At 40.3% G+C, this 21,449-nt stretch overlaps 1 protein-coding gene across 2 annotated transcripts in view; it reads left to right on the top strand.

The window, feature by feature from the left end:
• Nucleotides 1–2,208: 2,208 nt before the first annotated feature.
• The window catches only part of MORC1 (MORC family CW-type zinc finger 1), a 175,596-nt gene continuing 156,355 nt past the window's right edge, over nt 2,209–21,449 (top strand). The window contains exons 1-6 of one of the 2 annotated variants that reach the window (XM_023210742.2): nt 2,209–2,357; nt 5,919–5,972; nt 9,177–9,211; nt 15,749–15,817; nt 19,479–19,569; nt 20,514–20,622. In XM_023210742.2, the coding sequence (XP_023066510.1) occupies nt 2,293–2,357; nt 5,919–5,972; nt 9,177–9,211; nt 15,749–15,817; nt 19,479–19,569; nt 20,514–20,622 (423 nt within the window). In that variant the 5' untranslated portion in view covers nt 2,209–2,292. The remainder of the gene's footprint in view (nt 2,358–5,918; nt 5,973–9,176; nt 9,212–15,748; nt 15,818–19,478; nt 19,570–20,513; nt 20,623–21,449) is intronic. The other variant, XM_023210752.1, reaches the window with a different exon arrangement.

The following is a 21,449-nucleotide window of genomic DNA, read 5'->3' on the forward strand; positions in this document are numbered from 1 at the left end:
GGCCTCTTTTAATATCATCAATTTAATAGCATTTCTTTTTGTGTTTATTATAGTATGCCAATGTCACTTCTAAATTCTAGTTCTTAAGAAACGGCCAACCATTGTGGATGGTCGGTAGGTTCAAACATCAGTTTTTTATGCTTATAAAATCTGTCTTGAGTTCAACATGTTTGTGAAGAGCAATGAAATGCTGGTTCACATAACAGCTGTTTAAATGAGAAGGAAAGTATAGTTTGAAAGATTTGAGCCATTATTTGTGACTACAGTATGAATTTTACAAACCTGAAATGCTAAGTTAGGAAGAGTTGAAGAGTCTTTTCTCCCAAACAGGCTTTCCTTAAAATCAGTACTAACCATAAGATGATCAAATGGCATTCTCATTTTAAATTTCCCCTTCCTGCCATTCCCCCAGTATTTTTTTACCATGAAATAATGTTAAAATGAATCTTGAGGCAGGGTTGAGGGATATGGCTGAAATAAGCAATCACAGAAGTACTCCTTGTGGAGAAATGAGGTTTGCCTTTATGATGGCAGAGTGGCTAAACAGTATTGAAATGGGGAGGTGGGGAAAGGCTTTTGGTGGATTCTGTGCAGTGACTTTCAGGCCTCTTTTTAAGCACAATCTAATGGATTATCTCTGTCCCTGTCATCCAGGCTAACCAGTACTGTCTGGTGCTTTGGGGCTGGCCACTTACCGTAGGAAGTCTCTGCTCAGATTATTAGAAGGAGTGCTTCTGCAATAATCACACCCTTCCCTCTGATAAAAATTAGATATTACAGCCTTTACTAATTATAGACTGGTGGCTCTGGTGCCCTTCCGATGGTAAATTGCTTTGAGATAGCAGCTGGAAATTGGGTAGTAAAATAAATCCAGAAGAGGCTTGTCAAGCTTTTCTTGTCCATAAAATAAAAATAAAGTATCATATTTGTGAGGTTCTATAGAAGGAAAAATTGGAAAGATAGCTCAAGTTGCTTAGTAAAGAGAATTTTGCTGTCAAAACATCGCCACATCAGCCACTGTTAAAACAAAAATGCAATCAGGAAAATTACTTTAAATGTTTATGTTTACTTCCAGTTTTGAAATTAGAACATCATGTTCCTTTGGGTTGCCATTCAAATCTCTCTTCCTCTCCTGATTCCCATAAATGTAGTAGTTGATAAACTCCTCTCTTTGGAAGTAGAATGACTACTCCAAAACTAATTTTTGTTTTTTCTTTTCTGAGAGCTTCACGGCCTGTATGATGCCTGGAAATTACAAACACATCTAGTTCAAGTCCTTTATTTAAAAGATGTTTGTTTCTGACTTTACGACTATCATGTAAACTCTTTGTTGAGTATTATTGAACTACCTTTGTTTCCAAGTCAAAAAACATTGAATCAGTTGGGTTTTGGTGACTTAAGAACTCAGTGCTTTGTGAGTAGAGAAACACCATTTATTTACGCAGCTGTTCTACACATCTGTGCAATCCTTCCTCATATTTATCTACCCACACCAATCCCGCACCCCTACCTTCTACCTGCCTAGTTCTACCTTTTGGAGCAATACAGAATATCTAGGCACTGAGCCAGGCCAGCAAGTGTAATAGCTGCATGTCAGTTGACAGGTAAGAAAGGTTAGTGATCCATTAAGGTGGGGACCGCTATTCTCAGCTAGGGACAAGTCTCCATATTAAAGTCCAAATTCTGTTCTGATTGTCTTTAGTCTTCCTTTTGTATTCTCTCCGGCTTGTCACTTCTGTTTTTCATTTTTTCCTCCAAATAGAAAAAAACATGATCAACCCAAGAAACACAGGAAAGTAAGCGCTAGGATTACAGGACAGAGCACCCTTACCTCTGGTTCTATGTAACACAATGGACAAGCAAGAGAACTGCCCACTTAACCTTCCCCGCACCGTCCTGCTTTGCCGCCCACGTTGTGTGAGTGTGTAATCATTTCGAATCAAATTCTATTCCCAGTTTTGGGCTCCATTTTGCCCCTGGGAAGTGACTGAGAGGAGCAGGGTGGGGAAAAACCGTCTGAGAAGGTTACATAAACCTAATTCCGGGAGAACCTAGCTCAGATGCATCATTCTCAAATTGTGGCTCCAAGATCAGGCAACAACCAACCTCGCGAGACAACTGGGTCGACGGTGCAGGGGGAGCTTCGCGGTCCGGCCGCAAGGGGGAGCACGTGTTTGCTGAGCCCGGCCTCTGCGCGTGGGCGTGGACGTGGGTGTGGGGGGCGGGTGCAGGCGAACGGCTGCCGGTCAGTTGTCCTTGTCCCGTTGAGTTGCGCGGGTCGCGTTCGAGGGCATGGACGACAGGTACGCTGCGCTTCGGCGGGCCCAGCTGCATCTGGATTTCATCCACGCCAACTCGTGAGTGCCGAGGTGGGGTCGGGGTCGGGGTCGGGGAGGGTCACTGCGCCATGAAGAAAGGTTTTGCCGGTTCCGTGAGGAAATACTCAACAAGTGAACTTGATTTATGGATTTATTTATTTATTTGAGCTGTATAGGCTTTTTTAAAACCATGAAAGCGTGATAAAGATATATTCTGGGCCAGGCTGAACCCTTTTGGTGCTCTTCAATGAACACCAAGTGGTTGGAAGGCCCCCTATGTATCATTTAACACAACTGTTTAATTGTTGGTCGGCAGAACCGTGATTCTACCAATCCTACCTAACCTTAGTCTGCCTAACGCACTGACAATTTAAACATTAAAGTTGCCCTTCAAACAGAGTAATTTGCATATATTGATTTCGAACTCTGTGGCCTCCTGAGTCTTTTCAAAAATGTAACCTCTCTAAGGATAGGAATCTCACCTTTTAGTTATTTGGTCATTTCTTCTTCTCTGCCGTGCCTGTCTGCCTTTTAGAGCTTCTCAGGTGTCATTTCAAATACTCAGATTGCAGAGGAGAATGACAGAGGTATTTTTTCTCATCTGCCATTTCCCATACAGCAAATTATAGCAGTTAGTGCTGTTTAATTCACAGTGGTACGTCGGGGTTTTTCTTTTTCTTTCTTTCTTTTTCTTTTGTTTGGCATCTTTTGGTTATTTGGATTTACTAAATATATGGACTGATATCAGGGATGTACCAAATTTGAAACCACAAAAGTGGAGGTATAAAGAAAGCCAGGGAAGGCCAGCCTTGCTGTGTGGGACGAACTGTGTAATTTTAACATAACAGAGTTAAACAGGCAATATTCAGCAGATACTCAGTTTTTATGTCTCTACAGAGAATGATGTCAAGCTGGAAAGGGTGGAACAAAAAGTTAAAAGGTAGCTGAGGTGGAAGACAAATGAAGAAATAATAGTTTTGAGTGAATTTAAGAAAAATGCTCAGTGCGGTGCTGGAAGGACTGTGAATTTTATCTCAGAAAAATTCCTCAGCCTCAGTTTTATATGGATTTTGTGGCTACTGCTTCACAACCTCCATTCCCCCAAACCACCCTGTGGTAGCCACTTCCCCAGTCCCATTTTCAACTAGTGGTGTAGTAACTTAACAAGTGACAGCGACATGGAGTAACAACAAAATTAGATACAAATCGAAGACTTCTCAGCTCCTCCAGGTAGTTTGGTTGGTTGGATTTGGAGACAGGGTCTTGCTCTGTGGCCCAGGCCGGGATGCAGTGATATGATCATAGTTCTCTGTAGCCTCGAACACCAGGACTCAAGTGATCCTCCAGCCTCAGCCTTCCAAGTAGCTGGGACTGCAGGCATACACCACTATGCCCCACTAATTCTTTTTTTAAATTTTTAGTAGATAATGGGGTCTGGCTATGTTGCCCAGGCTGGCCTTGAACTCCTGAGCTCAAGTGATCCTCCCACTTAGGCCTCCCAGAGTGCTGGGATTCCAGGTATGAGCCACTGAGCTCAGCCTAGGTAGATTGTTGTTTGAGACTTCCTTCTGCAAAAGGAGTGATTTTTAAATTTCTCCCTTTACCTCTATGTCCAATCCATCAAGTGCATGCTTTCTCTAAATATGTTTCAAATCATCCATTTCTCTCTGTCTCCACTGCCATTGACTTTAGTCCAAACCACCACCATCCCTTGTCCAGACTACTCCAGACAACCTCTTAACTGGGTTCTTTGCTTTCCATTCTGGCTGCTCGATGGTCCTTTTCCTGGAAAGCTGCCAGAGTGAGCTTTTTAAAATGTAAACCAAATTATGCCCCTCTTCTTAAAACACTACAGTGGTTTCCAGTTGTATGTCAGCCAAGTACAAGTTCTTCTCTGTGGGCTAGGAAGCCCTGCATGACCCAGTCATGCTCTCATCTCAAGCTGTTCTCCCCATTTTACCATAAGCAGAGCTCACTGCTCGTCTTAGCTCTTCTTCTGCTTCGAGGGTGTTTGCATCTGTTGCTCTTGCTAGAAGGTTTCTACCGTACTCTGCAAGGGAGTGAATTCTCTCATCCTTCAGGACTCAGTTTAAATACCTTTTATCAAGAGGTGCTTTCCCTACCACCATGCCCCTCCTCACCAGTTACTCTTACCCATCACTACTATGAAGGTAGCACCCAGTCAAAATCTGTAATATCATCTTCGTAAGTTTGTTTACTTGTGTGTTTTCCGTGTACCCCACCAGCTTGAGCTCCAAGACATCCAAGACCCTACCTGTACGCATGGGCAATGGTAGGCAGTCAGCGACAATCTCTCAAATGAGCTAGTGCAGAAACTCATATGATGTTTTGGTCAGAATTACTGCAGTTGCTATTTTAAAGGATTGTTTATGTATTGAATTTTTGTATATTGAATCATGTACTTTAAATTTCCTAGAAGGGCTTGTGATTTAAAGTCCTGATTTTGTAAAGCATATCATACTTCTCTTTTACACTATTTTACGTTTTTATAATGGCTTTCTTTTGGGTGAAGGACATCTTTTTGTAACAATAACATTTTAGTACTTTTTTTTGTTAATTACAAAATTTAAAGCTTACTGGACTCAAGAGACTTTTAATCAGCCTCTGTGTTTCAAACTCCAAAATATGGGGATATATTGTGTGTGTGTGTGTGTGTGTGTGTGTGTGTGTTTTAAAAATACATTTTAAGCTAAAGTGTTGTCCTGTGTCCTGAGGTGTTTGGAGACTCCGAGACATTGCAGATGATGCTTTCTCTTGTATACAAGAGCAGATGTGTTTTTGATAAATGAGGCTCTCTTGCTTCTGTTACCTGTTTACTAAATATAGAAAGAAAATTGCATACTGAATATTCCCTTAATGCTGTGATAAGATTGCTGATTGAAATATCCGCATCAGGAAATTAGAAGCAAGCTTGGGAGCCTTAAGCTAGTGTGATTCCACCCTCAGATAACTATGAACCTCCAAAATGTTGTAAATACTGAAGGCTGTCTGGAGCATTCTGTTACCGAGGACTTGGCATTGGAGGGTACAGGAGAGAGTGACCTGAGGCCATTTTTGAGGTTATTTAAGGAGCAGGCTTCGGCAGAAAGATTCCCCAGAAAAATACAGATTGGTGAGGCACGCAAGGGCTTCCTGCCAGTTCCTTTGCCTGCAGATGGAGCCTTATGGCCTTTTAGTAGGCAAGGATTTTGATCAGTATTCTTCAGAAATATTTTGTCTTTAAATAATACAATTTTAATGAAAAATCTTCTGGGGGAAAAAAACTCACTTGAAAAAACATGCTTATAAAGTAATATTAAAAGGTCAAAGTTTATGTCAGTGATAGATACTGAGGCCCTTAAGTTTTTATTTTATTAGAAGTGGACAGGATATTTTGGCAAAAGTGTTTTTAACCCTGGCTTCATAACGGAGGGTATCTAGTTCCAAATCTTGACCGTGCTGAGAGAGTTGTTTCTAGAGTAACTTCTTAATTCATTAGATGTCTGGAACTGGAGAACGTTTGTCTACAAGTATCTTAAAGCTTTTACATTGATTACACACCTGGTTTAACTTTTTGTTTTCTCTTTATTTCTTCATCAGCACCACTCACAGTTTCCTTTTTGGAGCACTGGCTGAATTGCTGGACAATGCAAGGTAGGGTTCATCTGTGAACAACACTTATTGAGGGAATTTCATGACCAAACTCTTGTCTAGTTACATGGAAAGATAAAAAGATCATGTCATGTTTTCCCATCTAGAATGTTTTGTGACTTGATTTCCTACAAAATCAAGGTATTCTAGGGAAAAGGTTAGTTGAGAGAAAGAATTATTCACCTTTATTTAATTTTTATTTGTGATCAAACTTGAAGTCTGTTTTTATGTCAATAACCATTTAATAGTACATATTCATTTAGATATTTTTGAATTATATGTCAGTGTATACTTGTCTTGAGAATTTACACATAGATTTGGGCATTTGTTGAAGTCTGCATTGAAGCAAATTGTATAGTTAAGAAAATAGCTAACTTGTTGATCTCTTACTATGTATCAGACATACATAAACCTTTATATATGAGCATTATGTCATGCATCCTTACATCTACACTCTGAGATGGGAATTAATATCCTAGTTCTACATATGTGGAAATTGATGCATAGAGAGATTAGATGATTTATTCAAAGTCATATAATTCATATTTGGCAGAGCTGGCATTCAAATGTTGGCTGTCTGGCTGCAGAACCTCACTACCACATTTTACTGTCTCCAATAAAGGTATTAATGATTAAGGAACCCGTTAGACAACTTAAGTTCTACTCAGTAGTGTATTTGTGGGAGCTTGTGAGGGGATAATTTTTGTTGTTGTTGTTGTTAAATTGAATAAAGCATTTGACATGTTTTATATTGGTATTCCCTATAACAGAAGATTTTTCCTTAGAAAGCAAAGTCCATCCAGGAGGTAATATGCAGTTGTTAGATCAAGGTTCTCAGTAGGAGCCTAAATTCCCTGCCATTGGTTAATAACAATATTTTGGCTTTTTTGTATTTGTTCCCCGTTTTTTGCCTTAGATGGGAGATGACCCTTCTGAGAGTGTGACCACAAAGTGTAGTCAATTAACCAGCCATCCAGAAATTCCTGCGCTGCACTAAGTGGAAAGTCGTCATCTCCTCCTTTTAGGAAACTCTGTCTGTTGAGCTAATGGAATCATAAAAAGGGAGGGAAGCGGAGAAAAAGAATAAAGTCTGTTGTTCAGAACCATGAGCTCAGCTTGGAAAGAGCTAATAAGGATGAAGCCAAGATAGATGAACACTTCTGGTTAGTTTCCCTAAAGGAGCTTAGGGTTGCTACTGTTTCTTCTGCTCAAAGCTTGGAAGCAAGGCTCTTCCTTTGTCATCGGTCCTGCCTCCTACTGAATGGCCCACTTTCAGCAACTTGACATCAGAAAGTCTGAAAGAACACATTTGTCGATTTTTCCAACTGTCTTTTCTCCTTTGAAGTTGTTTATTTCAGTCATTCAACAAAGGAGAACAAGTAAAATCAGAATGTAGAAGAAGTAGAACAATGGAAACGGTTTATGTAGTAGAGGGTGATTGGGAACCATCAACCGATTCTTAGAGCAGCATTTGTAAGCTGGCAGCCCCTTGACCAGGTCCAGCCTGTCTTATGTGTGTTTGGCTCATAGTGAAAGTTTGCACAGTGTTTATAAAGAAAAGGAAGGGAGAAAAAAGGAATTATTTATAAGGTTTAAGATATTGGAGATACCAAATAAAAACTTTGGGCCCTCCGCCTTCCTTGAAAGATTAGGAGGGGTAGCAATCTCAAGGCCACATTCCTCCACGGGATCAGGGGCTGGAGGTGAGTAGTAGGTGCTCTCATGGGACCAGCCTGTGCCTTCAGCTTTGCCTACAGTTTTCCCCCGTGGACAACCTCAACCCTTCAGCCCCTCTTTCTTCATAGACATTTGAGTTTTCCACCACTGCTTAGATGCTAGTGGAAGTGCTGCATAAAAAAACGTCTCTTTGAAAACTTCCATTTCAGTACCTTGGCATTTATTAAGCATTTATTGTGTACATGGTACTTTGTGTAATGCATGATTATATAATGGAGATATTGATACCTATGTGTTACGGAACTATGGTAAGGATTGGAAGAGAATTTTCAAAAATACGTCATTCAGTGCTTACTTGATACATGGGAGGTGCTCAAGAAATGGCAGTGGTGACTCCAGAGTGTCTATATAGGGAGGACTGAGAAGCAGCAATTGGCTAGAGGAAGGAGCTATATGGGACTAACTTCTAGGCCTGTGGAGCGCGTACAGTGTACCTACTCAGATTTGTTTGGGGTAGTTTTGGGTTTAGAACTGATGGAACTTTTGAGAGACGCTCAGGTTTCCCCACCAGAGTTACGTAGTTGCTGTTGTTGCACTGAGCTTCCTTTTAGACTCCTCCCTGCCTTAACTTACCTTCTTACTCATCAGCTAAGTCTTCCTTGCCTGTGCCTTCTTCCTTTCTGTCACATCCCCGATATTGAAACCAGAGTCTTCTGGCCCTTTCTCCTTTCGTATTAAAAATTTTACTTTTAAAAATAATTGTAAAAAAATACAAAAATAATATCTGTGAATTTTAGAAAATGGAGTTTTTTTTTTTTTTTTTTTTAAACAATCTTCATCAGTACTCTCATCACCTAGAAGAGGGGTCAGCATCCTTTTCTGTAAAAGACCAGATGGTCAATATTTTCACCTCTGTGGGATATGGGGTCTCCTTTGAAACTACTCAACTTGGCCGTTGTAGTGCTAAGGCAACCTTAGATACTATGTAACGAATGGGCATGATTGTGTTCCAATAACACTTTATTTACAAGCAGTTGTTGGGCCATTTTGGTCCGTGGCTGTAGTTTTCCAATCTCTAACATAGAGAAAACTCCTATTAGCATTTTGATTTCTGTCCTTCCATGTATGTTCTTTAAATGTCTTCTTATAATACACTATCGCCTAGTAATTTGATTTTTCTTTTTTTTGGAACGAAAATATGAAAAACATTCCATGACTTCTGGATTATTTGCCAGCCAGCTTTTTTTGTTGTTTTTTGAAAAAAATTGTATCCATTTTGTTAGTTTTTTTGTGTAATTCCCACCAAATTCCATCTCTTCTTTCACATTTCTGAATTGCAGTCTTTTTCATATTCTCAAATTATGACTAATCATAGGTCTTATGATATAATAGCACAGTGAAACATTTTAGAAATTGATTTTGAAGCAGTTTAAGTGGATTTTTGTATTGTTTGATATCTGACAATAGGTTATACCTTATGTAAGCAATTCATTTCATATTGAAGCAATAAAATTTTTATATTGTTTCCAGGGATGCAGGGGCTGAAAGGCTTGATGTCTTTTCAGGTGAGCAGATTTGCTTTTTTCTTTTATATTCTTCTGATGGAAAGCCTGTAGTTATTTGCTTGTATTTTATTTCATGAAATAAAACCACATTCTATAGCATTTTAATGTAATCTAAGTGCTTTGTGGGTACAGTGACCCTGTGGGGAGCCAGGGTGAGGAAAGTATGCTCTGAGAATCAAATTGTGTGCTAAAGGACCCATTTACAAAAGTAGGTCTTCCAGAGTTTTGTGAATGTATCAGAGTGATTTGGAACACTCAATTTGCCTGCCATGAGAAACAGTTTTATTTTTAAAAAGCATACTAAGTTAATGGTTATTCATAATTAAGCATACATCATTCCCAACTTATTAGTTTTAAAGTGTGTACGTGAATGTGTGGTATGAGGGCTAGAAAATCTGTTTTCTTTGCTGACTTTATTCGTAGTCATCAAGTATTTTTGCACTCATCAGTTATCTCATTAGACTATGATGCTAATGAAGTTAGGTTCTGTGATCCAGCTGTGTAGTTAACACTACCTAGAGAAATGCCCAGGTAGTCACGCTGCATCCCTACCACTTTTCTGTCAGCTGTTCTGCAATATTGGCTACTGGTCACGGGTGAGAGGATATGCTCCCTGATCTAAATCCATATCTCTCTTTAAAAAGCACCTCAGTTAACTGAGTGTTCTGAGCCAGAGGAGTGCTTATGCTGCCTGAGGACGATAGACGTGGACCTCTTGAGATAACTGAGGAAACAATAAATGACCCTCTTCATCTCCTTCTCCTCTCCAGGTCCTAAAAACTTGAGAAATAAAAAAAGAGTCAGCCTTTATTACTGATAAATGTTAGGCTGGAGTATGTAGCTTAATGTGAGAGAGCAAATGGACTTGCAGATCAAACCCCGGGATGACGCAGACTCACCCGCCCGGTGGAGTTGGGCTTCCTCTGAAACTTGTCTGCCCTGGGACAAGGGGTCAGGACTCATGCTGTCTGCAGGCAGCTTTCTCCCAGGAGGAAAATGCAGGTTGGGAACTGAGCCTCCCAGTTTATTCTTCCTTAAGTGACCAGTAAGTGAGTGAGCTCACCTCCACAGGGAAAAAGTGAGTGAAGGCACAGAATAGGGCCTTTCTAGTGAGAAAAAGTCATCTTCCCTTCCATATCCAATTATATAGAGTAAACTAGGATGAACACTCTTGCCTAGGAGAGACTCAAAGTATGGTGGGAACACACAGAAAGAAGAAGTTATGCCTCTTATTAAGGGGCTAGAGCTTGAAATATGGATGTGATTTTTGTCAGATACTCCAGGAAGAAAAGAATATTCCTATCTAGATAATAATTATGAGAAAACAAATGGATGTAGGCTAGTTCACAGATTCATTAATTTTTTCAGTAATAATTTATTGTCTACTATTCTAGGTGCTGGGTATAGTGCACTGAGCAAAATGTTGAGGTCTGTGTTCCCCTGGAACATATATCCTAATGGGGAGAGATAGACAGCACAGAAATGAACAAATAGGTAATGTACCAGGCAATGATAAGTGCTAAAAGGGAAAAACATAAAGCAGGATAAGAAAACAGAGAGCCATTGAAGGGGTATACAGTTTTCCACGGGGTGGTCTAAGAAGGTTTCTTTAAATAGCTAACGGTACCAGCAAAGACCTGAATGATGTGAGGGAGGGAGCCACACACATAACCTGGTGAAGAAGCACTCAGGGAATAATGCTGAGGCTCGGTTGACTCGCACTAAGTGTCAGAACCAAATGAATGAGCATCTTCAATACCATACTAAGGTTTTTTCTGCAGTCAGTGGACCACTGAAGAACTTTGAGCAGTGTCAGTTTTCTAAGTAGACATGTGCTTTTTTCTTTTTCCAGAGAAGAATACTCATTCCAGAAATACCTTACAAGAGAGTCTGAAGAAGTATGAAAGTAAGGATAGCAGGGAGATATGGCTATGGGAATTACCTAGGCAAGATTTCATGAGAATTATGATAGGGCAGTAGTACTAGCAATGGAGGAGGAGAAACAGATGTAAGCTGCATTTCCTTCAGAGCACGCACACAATTGATGGAGGGTTGAGAAGACTTATCCATAGTCACAAAACACAACAAATGTAATCAGAATCCATGCATTATATTCTTTGGAGTTTGTGACTGGAGACCAGCAGGGAATGAGAGCGTTTATTTCACCCCACTTTCTCTAAGTACTCAGCATCATCATAAACAAACAAAATAAGATCTTGACCAAGTTGAGATTAAAGTGGAACTTCTTTTTTCTTTTCTTTTTTTTTTTTTTTTTGAGATGGAGTCTCACTCTGTTGCCCAGACTGGGGCACACTTTAAAACTAATAAAGAACCCTATCCAAGACCAGTTACATTAGATGGTGCAGTGGCACCATCTTGGCTCGGCTCATTGCAACCTCCGCTTCCCAGGTTCAAGCAATTCTCCTGCCTTAGCCTTTCGAGTAGCTGGGATTACAGGCCCACACCCGGCCAATTTGTGTATTTTTAGTAGAGATGGGGTTTCATCATGTTGGCCAGGCTGGTCTCAAACTCGTGAGCCACCACGCCTGGCTGGCACTTACTTCTTTTTTGTGTTTATGTATATTTGGCAAGAAACTGAACTTACAGTTCAGTTTGGCTTAAAATTACCTATTCGTGTTTTTATTGGTTTACCTATTCATTTTTTATTGAGGCAAGCCATCATATGGCTATCAACGTAGGAAACTGATCTTCTTAAAAAAAATGGATAAAAAAGGCGGGGACAATGCTTATGCATCAATACATAGAATTATTCTGGGGATACAAAGTTAATCTAAGATTGGACTAGTTTTCAAATTATCTACTGTAGTCTTGAATTCTTGTCAATCTTAAATTTCTGTCAAGTAATTAATTTGAAGGCTATACAATTCAAATGAAATATGTTTCACTGTGGTGTTTTATACGTTTGTGTGTATTAGTTTCAGTAAACATGGATATGCATTCGCTACTTTTTCTTAGTGCTTACTAAATGCCAGGCACTGGGCTAGGTGCTGGGTTTACACTCTTAAGGAACTGGCATTTTAGTGTGGAGCCCATGAAAAATGCAGTATGTAGCTGTACTTTGGTGGGTAGAGGGCCCATAGCTTTCCTCATATCTCCGAGGGTACTGTGTTCCAAAAAAGTGTAGGAACCATTGGTCCAAAAGACAAATAGATATATGAACAGGTATTTTAATATACTACAAAGGTGGGAAAACAGAGATAAAGGGGACATTAATTATGGGCACTAATGACATGGAAGGATTAGGAAAGGCTTCCTAAAAGAAGTCTGATATGAACTAATTGAAAGGGAAAATAGGCATTCACTTGGCGAGTGAAGCATGGAAAGGGTGGAAGGGCATTATGTGCAGCAACTGGAATATGGAGACAATGTAGAAAAAAATGTTTGAGATGTTAAAGATTTGTTCAAGGAGAGTGTTTGTGCGGGAGTGGAAGGTGGCAGTATGGGCAGGTGAAGGGAAGACAAGAAATGAGCTTGGAGAGTTATCCAGAGGGCCAGGTCATGGAGGACAAACAAGATTTATTAGGTGGTTGGATTTTATCCTGAGAGCAGTGGGAAGCCATGGAGAGGTTTTTAAGCAGGAGAGCAGTGAAATACACAACTGATGGAAGACTGGCTGCACCCTGTGTCTGCAGGGAGAGCAAGAAGGTAGGCAGCTGTTGTGATCCAGAAAAGAGATGGTGGTTTCCTGAAACCAGACAGTATACTGGGGATAGAGAAAGTGGTCAAATGGGAGTCATTAAGGCAGTGAAATCGAGAGGACCAGGTAGTTGCCCATGTGTGGGGTGAGGAGATGGAGAACATGAAGATGATCCTGAGGTTTTGATTTGGACAACTGAAGCTTAGGGGCAGGGTGATGCCATTTATCGAACAGGAAACAAGAAGGAGGAGAAAGTCTAACATGGGAAGAGGTGTTTGTTTTGTTTTGGACATATGTAATTAACAGGTGATAAAATATACCTGAAATTCACAGTTTTAAGGAATTGAAATAAACAAGGCCAGGTTTCAGAGTGGATAATGGGGAGTATTAAATTTTGAGGCTATACTTGTTTGTCTCCAATTCTTAATATGGATTTACAAAAAAGGGAGGTACTGTAATGTATGTCTGCTAGGAATCTTTGGTCTTTCCCAGCCATTTACTGAAGGAATACCCTTCTTTCTGCAAGCTCCTTTCAGGAGAAATATTTACAAAGAAGTGCAAATCAACTGTGGCGGCTGTGCAGAGCTGCCTGAGGCTGAACCTGGTTTCCAGTCAGGTGGTTCCCAATCCTGGATGAACATTACAATAACTGAGGGAGATTTTACAAGAAAATACCAATTTCTGAACCCTATCCAAGACCAGTTACATTAGAATATCTCTAGTTGATTTCAATGTGCAACCAAGATTGAGAGCTACTGCCTTATGCAGATAACTCAACAGAGTTGGATTCCCGTCATTGAACAGTGAGGAAATATCAACCTCAGAGGGAGGACTAAACAGAACAAATACCTTAAAGGGGAAGAGGAGGAATGTCCTAACACGGAAGTTGAGGTAAGCAGACCAGAGGACTAGGTAGAGAGAAGAAACTGGGAAAATGAAATGGTAGGCCAGATCCTAAACGTTTACAGACAAAGAAGTAAATTAGAGAGAGAAGGGGGAATTAGAAGTGGGCACATCACTGTGAAATTATAAACCCAGAAAGATTAAGTATGTTTTATAAGTACGTATTCATGGCCTTTCTTGAAACTTACTTACTTTTTAAAATATTAATTCTAGGTGGCCTTTTTTTTTGAGACAGGGTCTCTCTCTGTTGCCCAGGCTGGAGTGCAGTGGCGTGATCAAAGCTCACTGCAAACTTAAAGTATAGGCTCAAGTGATCCTCCTGTTCCAGCCTCCCAAGTAGCCAAGGCTACAGGCATGTGCCACCATGCCTGGCTATTTTTTTTTGAGATGGAGTCTCGCTCTGTCACCCAGGCTGGAGTACAGTGGTGCAATCTTGGCTCCCTGCAACCTCCGCCTCCTGGGTTCAAGTGATTCTCCTGCCTCAGCCTCCAGAGTAGCTGGGACTACAGGCACGCGCCACCATACCCAGCTAATTTTTGTATTTTTAGTAGAAACGGGGTTTCACCATGTTGGCCAGGATGGTCTCAATCTCTTGACCTTGTGATCCACCCACCTCGGCCTCCCAAAGTGCTGGGATTACAGGCATGAGCCGCTGTGCCCAGCCTTTTTTTTTTTTTTTTATGTTTAATTTTTAGTGGCCATAAGGTCTCACTATGTTGGCCAGGCTGGTCTTGAACTCCTGGGCCATCCTCTGTCCTTGGCCTCCCAAAGTGCTGGGATTATAGGCTTGAGCTGCCACATCCAGTCTCTAAGTGACTTTTGAACAGAGAAGTTGACTTAATAAATGTGCTGGAAATAAATCTATGGGGATAGAAAGCATATCAGTGATTGCTTGAGGGAAAGGTGAAGGTGAATGGGACATGAAAGGGTCCTAAGGGAGGGTTTACAAAGGGTCAGAAGGAAACATTTGAGGTGTGGATATGTTCACTGCTGTGATTGTGATTATGATTTCACACACGTGTGTGTTAAAATTTGTCAAACTGTGCACTTTAAACGTGCAGTTTATTACGCATAAATTATTCCTTTATAATACTGTCATTTAAGAAAGAGAAATGTACTAGAACTCATATGTCCAACTACTGAAATTATTTTCAGGGCCAGTTTACAAACTGGGCAGTAAAATTAGTCTCAATAGTTTTAGTCGCACCTTTAACTTTATTTATTTATTTTAGAGTCAAAGTCTTACTACCTTAGGCAGGCTGGTTTTGAGCCCCCGGCCTCAAGTGATCCTCTTGCCTTGGCCTCCCAAAGTTCTGGGATTACAGGCATGAGTCGCCACACCCAGCCTACCTCCAACATTTTTGTAAACCAAAGATTATATTATGTAATTTAATGCTATCTTTAAATCATCAAAATTGATTTCAAATAACAGCCATTTTCAAAGATTAAATGCGTCTTCAAGAGGTAAGTATTTGTTCCCATGAAGAAACACTCATAAATGGCTCTTATGGGAATTAACTACTTAGAAGGGAGCCTGATAGATTTAATAAGAATGGCCTAGATTTATTTTATAATTGTGCCTTGGTGGAAGGGCACAAAGGTTGGTCAGTCGGAGCGAAGGATCCTGTGGTCACTTCACCATCTACCTTTTTCCCTCCCCACAGAGAGGAAATGCCTGACATTTAAAGGACTAGTCCAGTTCCAGAGCAGAACATGTCCTGCTGTATACATAATTTTTTCACATGTAGATGTTTTATGTTAATTTAAAGCCTTTATGTTAAAGCATGATTGTTTTTTCCCCTGCAGTTTCTTGTGAAGCTGTAGCCAGGACTCCACTCTGGGCTCCATCTTTGTGCCATAACCTCTGTCACTCTGTGGCTGCATTGGAGGAAGACGAGTAATTATTCTAGCAGCATGACTTTCTGACTAACAAATTAGCCCGATATTTATTAGTAATAACTGCTTTTTTCTTACAGTGGATAATGAAAACCTGCAGGGGGGCTTCATGTTGTGTTTCCTGGATGATGGATGTGGCATGAGCCCTGGTAAGTTAATTATCTAGATACCTAACTGGCTGTTAAAGGAAACAGTCTGAAAACCTACAAAATACATAAAAATAAATTGAGCTAGTATGCAAAAACAGGTATGGAGCTATTAAGAGAAATAAGCCCCAGACTTTTTGTTGAACTTTTTAAGTATCCCGGCTGGCAGAGTAAATCTATTGTAACCATCTAAACCAAGACAAAAAGTAAATGTGTGTAAATATTGTCAGAAAAATGAAAGGCAAATGTTACTGATTGTAGGAAATAAGCATCTGGGAATGAATGGAAAACAAATAGTCACTGAGTGGACTGGAGATTGTTTTTAGCTCACCCTTTAGGTATTGCTTGGGAGAGCCCCAGGCCATTTCCTGTGCCTTTAGGCTATTTTTAATTTTGCTTACCCTTGAGGTAGAGGTTACCTCTCCTTGCTTTTAGCCTTGTTTTTTCCTCCACATTTTGGAAAATTTAGTTGCTTCAAATGAATGTTCCCATCATAAGGAATACATCTACAATATATTTCATGACTTATCTTTGTGTGTTCAAGGTTAGCACAAAGCTAGCACATTATGGGCACAAAGTGTCTGTGTGCTGTGAAATTGAAATGTGATTCCATCTGAGGGCGTTGGGCTGTTTTAGATAATTGTTTTCCTGAAATCTTTAAACACGGTGTGTTCCACAAACTAGGGTTTTTGACCACTAGATTTTAAAAATGGTGAGAGAGTTCAAGTAATATGGAACTGCCGTGGTCTGTTCCACAACCGAGGAAAGGATGCGTCAATATGCTTAGATATTGATTTTCTGTTAGAAGCTGAGAATATGAGAATGGCAAATATGTGATTTCGGCTCTGAAGTTTCCCCTTGGTCTGAATAGTTGAAGAGTATTTATTAGCAAGTTTAGAAAGACTATTTCACCCAGTTTTGTTTTGACTTCAGATAATTTTGATTTTTCCGGGTCATTTTGATTAAAAGTATTCTTGGTCTTTTAGTGTTTAACTAAAGGAGAAGGAAGAGTTTGTAACAACAACAACAACAACATCAACAACAACAAAAACCCATGCTGAAAAAAGTGATTTTTCACTTCTAGCCTGAATGTTAAGTTCCTGCTTTTGAATTCCTAAAATAAATGGCAGAATATATGTGATATATTCTAAGGGGATTTCTTATGAAAAGAAGCAACTCTTTTTATATGGGTCATGAAAAAAATGTTAGAAACACAGACAAATGATGAATATTTAGACCTTCAGAAGGAACTCACACTTTAGTTACATAGTAGCATCAAGTAGTAATAAAGGAGAAGGAAGATGACTAAAAGTAGAATCTATCCCTTGTTCAAAAGGAGCTACATCAATCTGGACCCGTAGAAAATGACTACAGTACTTTTTGGGGTTTTTTTTTTTTTTTTTGAGACGGAGTCTCGCTCTGTGGCCCAGGCTGAAGCGCAGTGGCGTGATCTCCGCTCAGTGCAAGCTCCGCCACCTCCTGGGTTAACGCCATTCTTCTGCCTCAGCCTCCCTAGAAGCTGGGACTACAGGCGCCCGCCACCACGCCCGGCTACTTTTTTTGTATTTTCAGTAGAGACGGGGTTTCACCGTGTTCGCCAGGATGGTCTCGATTTCCTGACCTTGTGATCCACCCGCCTTGGCCTCCCAAAGTTCTGGGATTACAGGTGTGAGCCACCGCGCCCGGCCTCTGGGTTTTTAAAAAATTCTCTAGTCTTGCCCCTCTACAGTCCATTCCCCACACAGCATCCTGAGTGATTTTCTTTCTTTTAATGTACATTTTATCATATTATTTTCCTGTTGAAAACCCTCAGCGGTTTTCTATTACTTAATACAATTTGTACTCTCAGCATCTCTTCCAAGGGCCTTACATTATTTGGCTCTATGCATCTCTTTGGCCTTTTCTTGTTCTTCCCACTTCCTCGCTTAGAACATTCCACCTGCACATGGCTGGCCCCTCATCATTTGAATCCATCTCATGTTAACCATCTGGCGGTGGGCTTCCCTGATCATTTTGTTTGCAGGCCACATTCCTGTTAATTCTCTATCCCTTTACCCTGGTTTTGTTTTCTTCACTTAATACTCTCAGTCAGAAATGATCTTGTTTATTAGTTTACTTTCAATCTGTTTCTCCTACCACAACATATATGTTGTCCAAGGCAGGAGCCATGCCTGGCCTGTTCAGTGGTTTATTCCCATGCTCAGAACCTGTTAACCATGCATGTGAGTACATGTAGTGTGTAATGAACACATGGGATTTGGTTCAGAGCTATACTATGTCTGTATCAAGACCTACAACTTTGGGTTATAATCGTAGCTGTACCGTCTATCAACTCTGTGACCTTGGGCAGGTTTTTTAAACTCCTTAGACTTACATTTGCTCATCTGTGACATGCAGGTCATAATAATAATACCTTTCTTGTTTTGTTATGAATTTAAATAAACTTTGCATGTAAGTTTACAACGTAGTACCTAGCACATACTAAACAATCAATAAGAACTAGCTAATATTGTCATTATGGATATCCTCACCTAAAGCCGAACCCCTCATAGGAACACATCATAGAAGGTCCAGTTAGTTTCAGAGAAGCAGAGTGTTTGGTGGCTTCTACACACCTCATACCATGTGCCTCTGAACTATAGCATGTCTGTACCCAGACTGACACAGGGTCCTCAGGACAATTCTTCAGCATGTATTCAGGTAGGCCAACAAGAAGAACATTCTTGGTCCTGGAGGTTGCTATTTATATATTCTGAAGTCCAAAGGATTACTGTGTAGAATTTCAGAACACGTGGAGAGGTCAGGAGAATGACTTGGAACGTCTGAAATGATTCGCCTTCTTTCCCGGGTGGTATCAGACCAGAGGCCATCCTGCCCCTCTTAGTCTCACATGGGCCTGGTTAAGGGTTAAATTTGTGGGGAAATTACTAGTGGTACAAATAATTGCAACACTTATAATTTGGTAACACCCACCAAGTGCCAAGTTTTGTGTTCAGGATTTCACAAATACATCATCTCATTTAATTTGTTTCATTTATCTTCATCAGCAACACTGTGATGGAAGTATTTAAGTAGTTCCCTCTTCCAGAACATGGAAATTAAGGCTCAGATTTTTAAACTCTAGCTAAGGCCACATGGTTAGGTCTGTCCCATCTCTTTCAGTATACAGTTGTTTCTCGGTATCTGTAGGATATTGATTCCAGGACCTTTCTAGGATACCAAAAGCTGTGGAAAGAAAATGGCACGGTATTTCCATATAACCTATATACATCCTCCTATATACTTTAAATCTTCTCCAGGTTCCTTATAATACCCAGTGCAGTGTAAATGCTATTAAATAATTGTTAAACTTTATTGTTTAGAGAATAATGACCAAAAAAAAAAAAAAAGTCTGTACATGGTCAGTCCAGATACAACTTATTTTTTTCTGAATATTTTCAGTCCGAGATTAGTTGAGTCTGTGAATGTGGAGCCCATGGTACCTTGGGCTGACTGTAATACCATTAGGACCCTTGTCAGAGACGATGGATCCTGATGAAAATCCTTGTCTCTGGAGCTAGGGATTTGCCCTGATGTTCTGAGGAATGTGAGATCCTGACAACTGGGCCTCAGGCCAGTGTCAGAGAGTCTTTCTAACCACCTTAAAAGTCACTGTCAATTACAGAGGAAGCTTCAGACATCATTTACTTTGGACGATCCAAAAAACGGCTGTCAACCTTGAAGTTCATAGGGCAATACGGCAATGGTCTTAAAAGGTGAGAATCTTCTTTTCCCTTAAGACATATATTATTGATACTGGGAACACTGTTTATAAAGCAGTTTACACAGAATGATGCAGGCATGTAAAGCTTTAAAAAGAATATAAACTTGAGGCAGGGGACCTACTTTGTGTTATAATCTCCATATACAAAACTGGCTTTTTTTTTTTGAGGCAGATTCTCACTCTGTCACCTAGGCTGGAGTGCAGTAGCATGATCTTGGCTCACTGCAACCTCCACCTCCCTGGTTCAAGCGATTCTCCTGCCTCAGCCTACTGAGCAGCTAGGACTCAGGCGTGAGCCACCATGCCCAGCTTATTTTTGTATTTTTGTAGAGACAGGATTTCACCATGTTGGCCAGGCTGGTCTCGAACTCCTGACCTCAAGTAATCAGCCCGTCTCAGCCTCCCAAAATGCTGGGATTACAGGCATGAGTCACCATGCCCAGCCCATAACTGACTTTTATCTTTATAGCATTTTAAGTTAATTCTCCCAAATAATAAGATAAATCCTCTGTCAGAGATCCCTGAAGCTACTAACCCTGGACTTTAGGGCTTTGTTGCATCTCTATGTTCTGTTGTTTCTCAAAGCATATTTTAATCTAGGTGCTGTGTCTGCAGCTCATTTTTTTAGTGTGCTGCATTGAAAGGTGAGGACATGAGGCTCACTTGTACGACTCCTGCCTGAGACAGATGATTGTTCTTTGGAGCCCTGAATGGACCCTTTCCCCAGCAGCCAAATCACAAGCAAAAGTGTGGAGCTGGCTTAGTTCAAATTCTTCTGCTTTACTTTGAAAAAAAAAAAAAATTGTATCCTCTTGATGACGGGTCAACAGAACAGTGTTGGAAAGAACATCCTATTACAGTACAGTGGTAACAGCCTGCCTGTTTCCTTTTTAGTATATGAGATGTAAAACATGATGTTCTTCATTTTTAATATAGCGGGTCCATGAGAATTGGAAAAGACTTTATTCTTTTTACGAAGAAGGAAGAAACGATGACCTGTGTGTTTTTTTCTCAGACGTTCTGTGAAGAAGAAAGTCTTAGTGAGGTAAGAGTTGAGGTTTTCCTTCTGTTCCCATAGCAATGATGATGCTTTCATTTACTCTCTCAGGAGGTGAAGTCTTGTCGTGGGTTCTTTCTGATATAATTTAGGAACTTAGGAATATGTTTGGGAAATGGAGAGAAGGTATCAAGACATTCTGGGAACATCAAAGGCCTGTCCTCTTGACCCTTTCCTGAGAACTTCATTTTCATTATCCATGTGCTCAAATCTCCCAAAAGAAGAGGCTCCCTTAGACATGATGAGCTTTTTAGAAGAAACCTGAAAAATCTTTCCACCATATATGCCATAAATGGATTATCATTTTAAAAATAAATAAAATATTGGAGTCAAAGACTTGGAATACAAAATATAAAGAAATTGAATGCAAAATAGACTTAAAACTGTAACTCTGGTGACCATAATTTCAACTCCATTTGCTGATCTAGAGGCATTTGCTGCCTCTGGATCCATTTGCTGAACCAGTGCCTGAGTTTTACTAGTATGACTATCAGTTTTAATTCAATACAACAAATACATGTTGAGTAACTACTGTCTGCCTGGTACTGGATAGACTCTATGAAGGTAGAAAAGAAGCAGAGGATCATATGGCCATCTAAGAGTCTTCAGCGTTATCACAAAATAAGGTAGACACATATGAATTGGATAAAAAAGTGAGGGAATTTAAAAAGAATGCTCCTCGGCCGGGCGCGGTGGCTCAAGCCTGTAATCCCAGCACTTTGGGAGGCCGAGACGGGCGGATCACAAGGTCAGGAGATCGAGACCATCCTGGCTAACATGGTGAAACCCCGTCTCTACTAAAAAATACAAAAAAA

The sequence above is a fragment of the Piliocolobus tephrosceles genome, unplaced genomic scaffold (assembly GCF_002776525.5).
Source record: "Piliocolobus tephrosceles isolate RC106 unplaced genomic scaffold, ASM277652v3 unscaffolded_20, whole genome shotgun sequence".
Lineage (NCBI taxonomy): Eukaryota > Metazoa > Chordata > Mammalia > Primates > Cercopithecidae > Piliocolobus > Piliocolobus tephrosceles.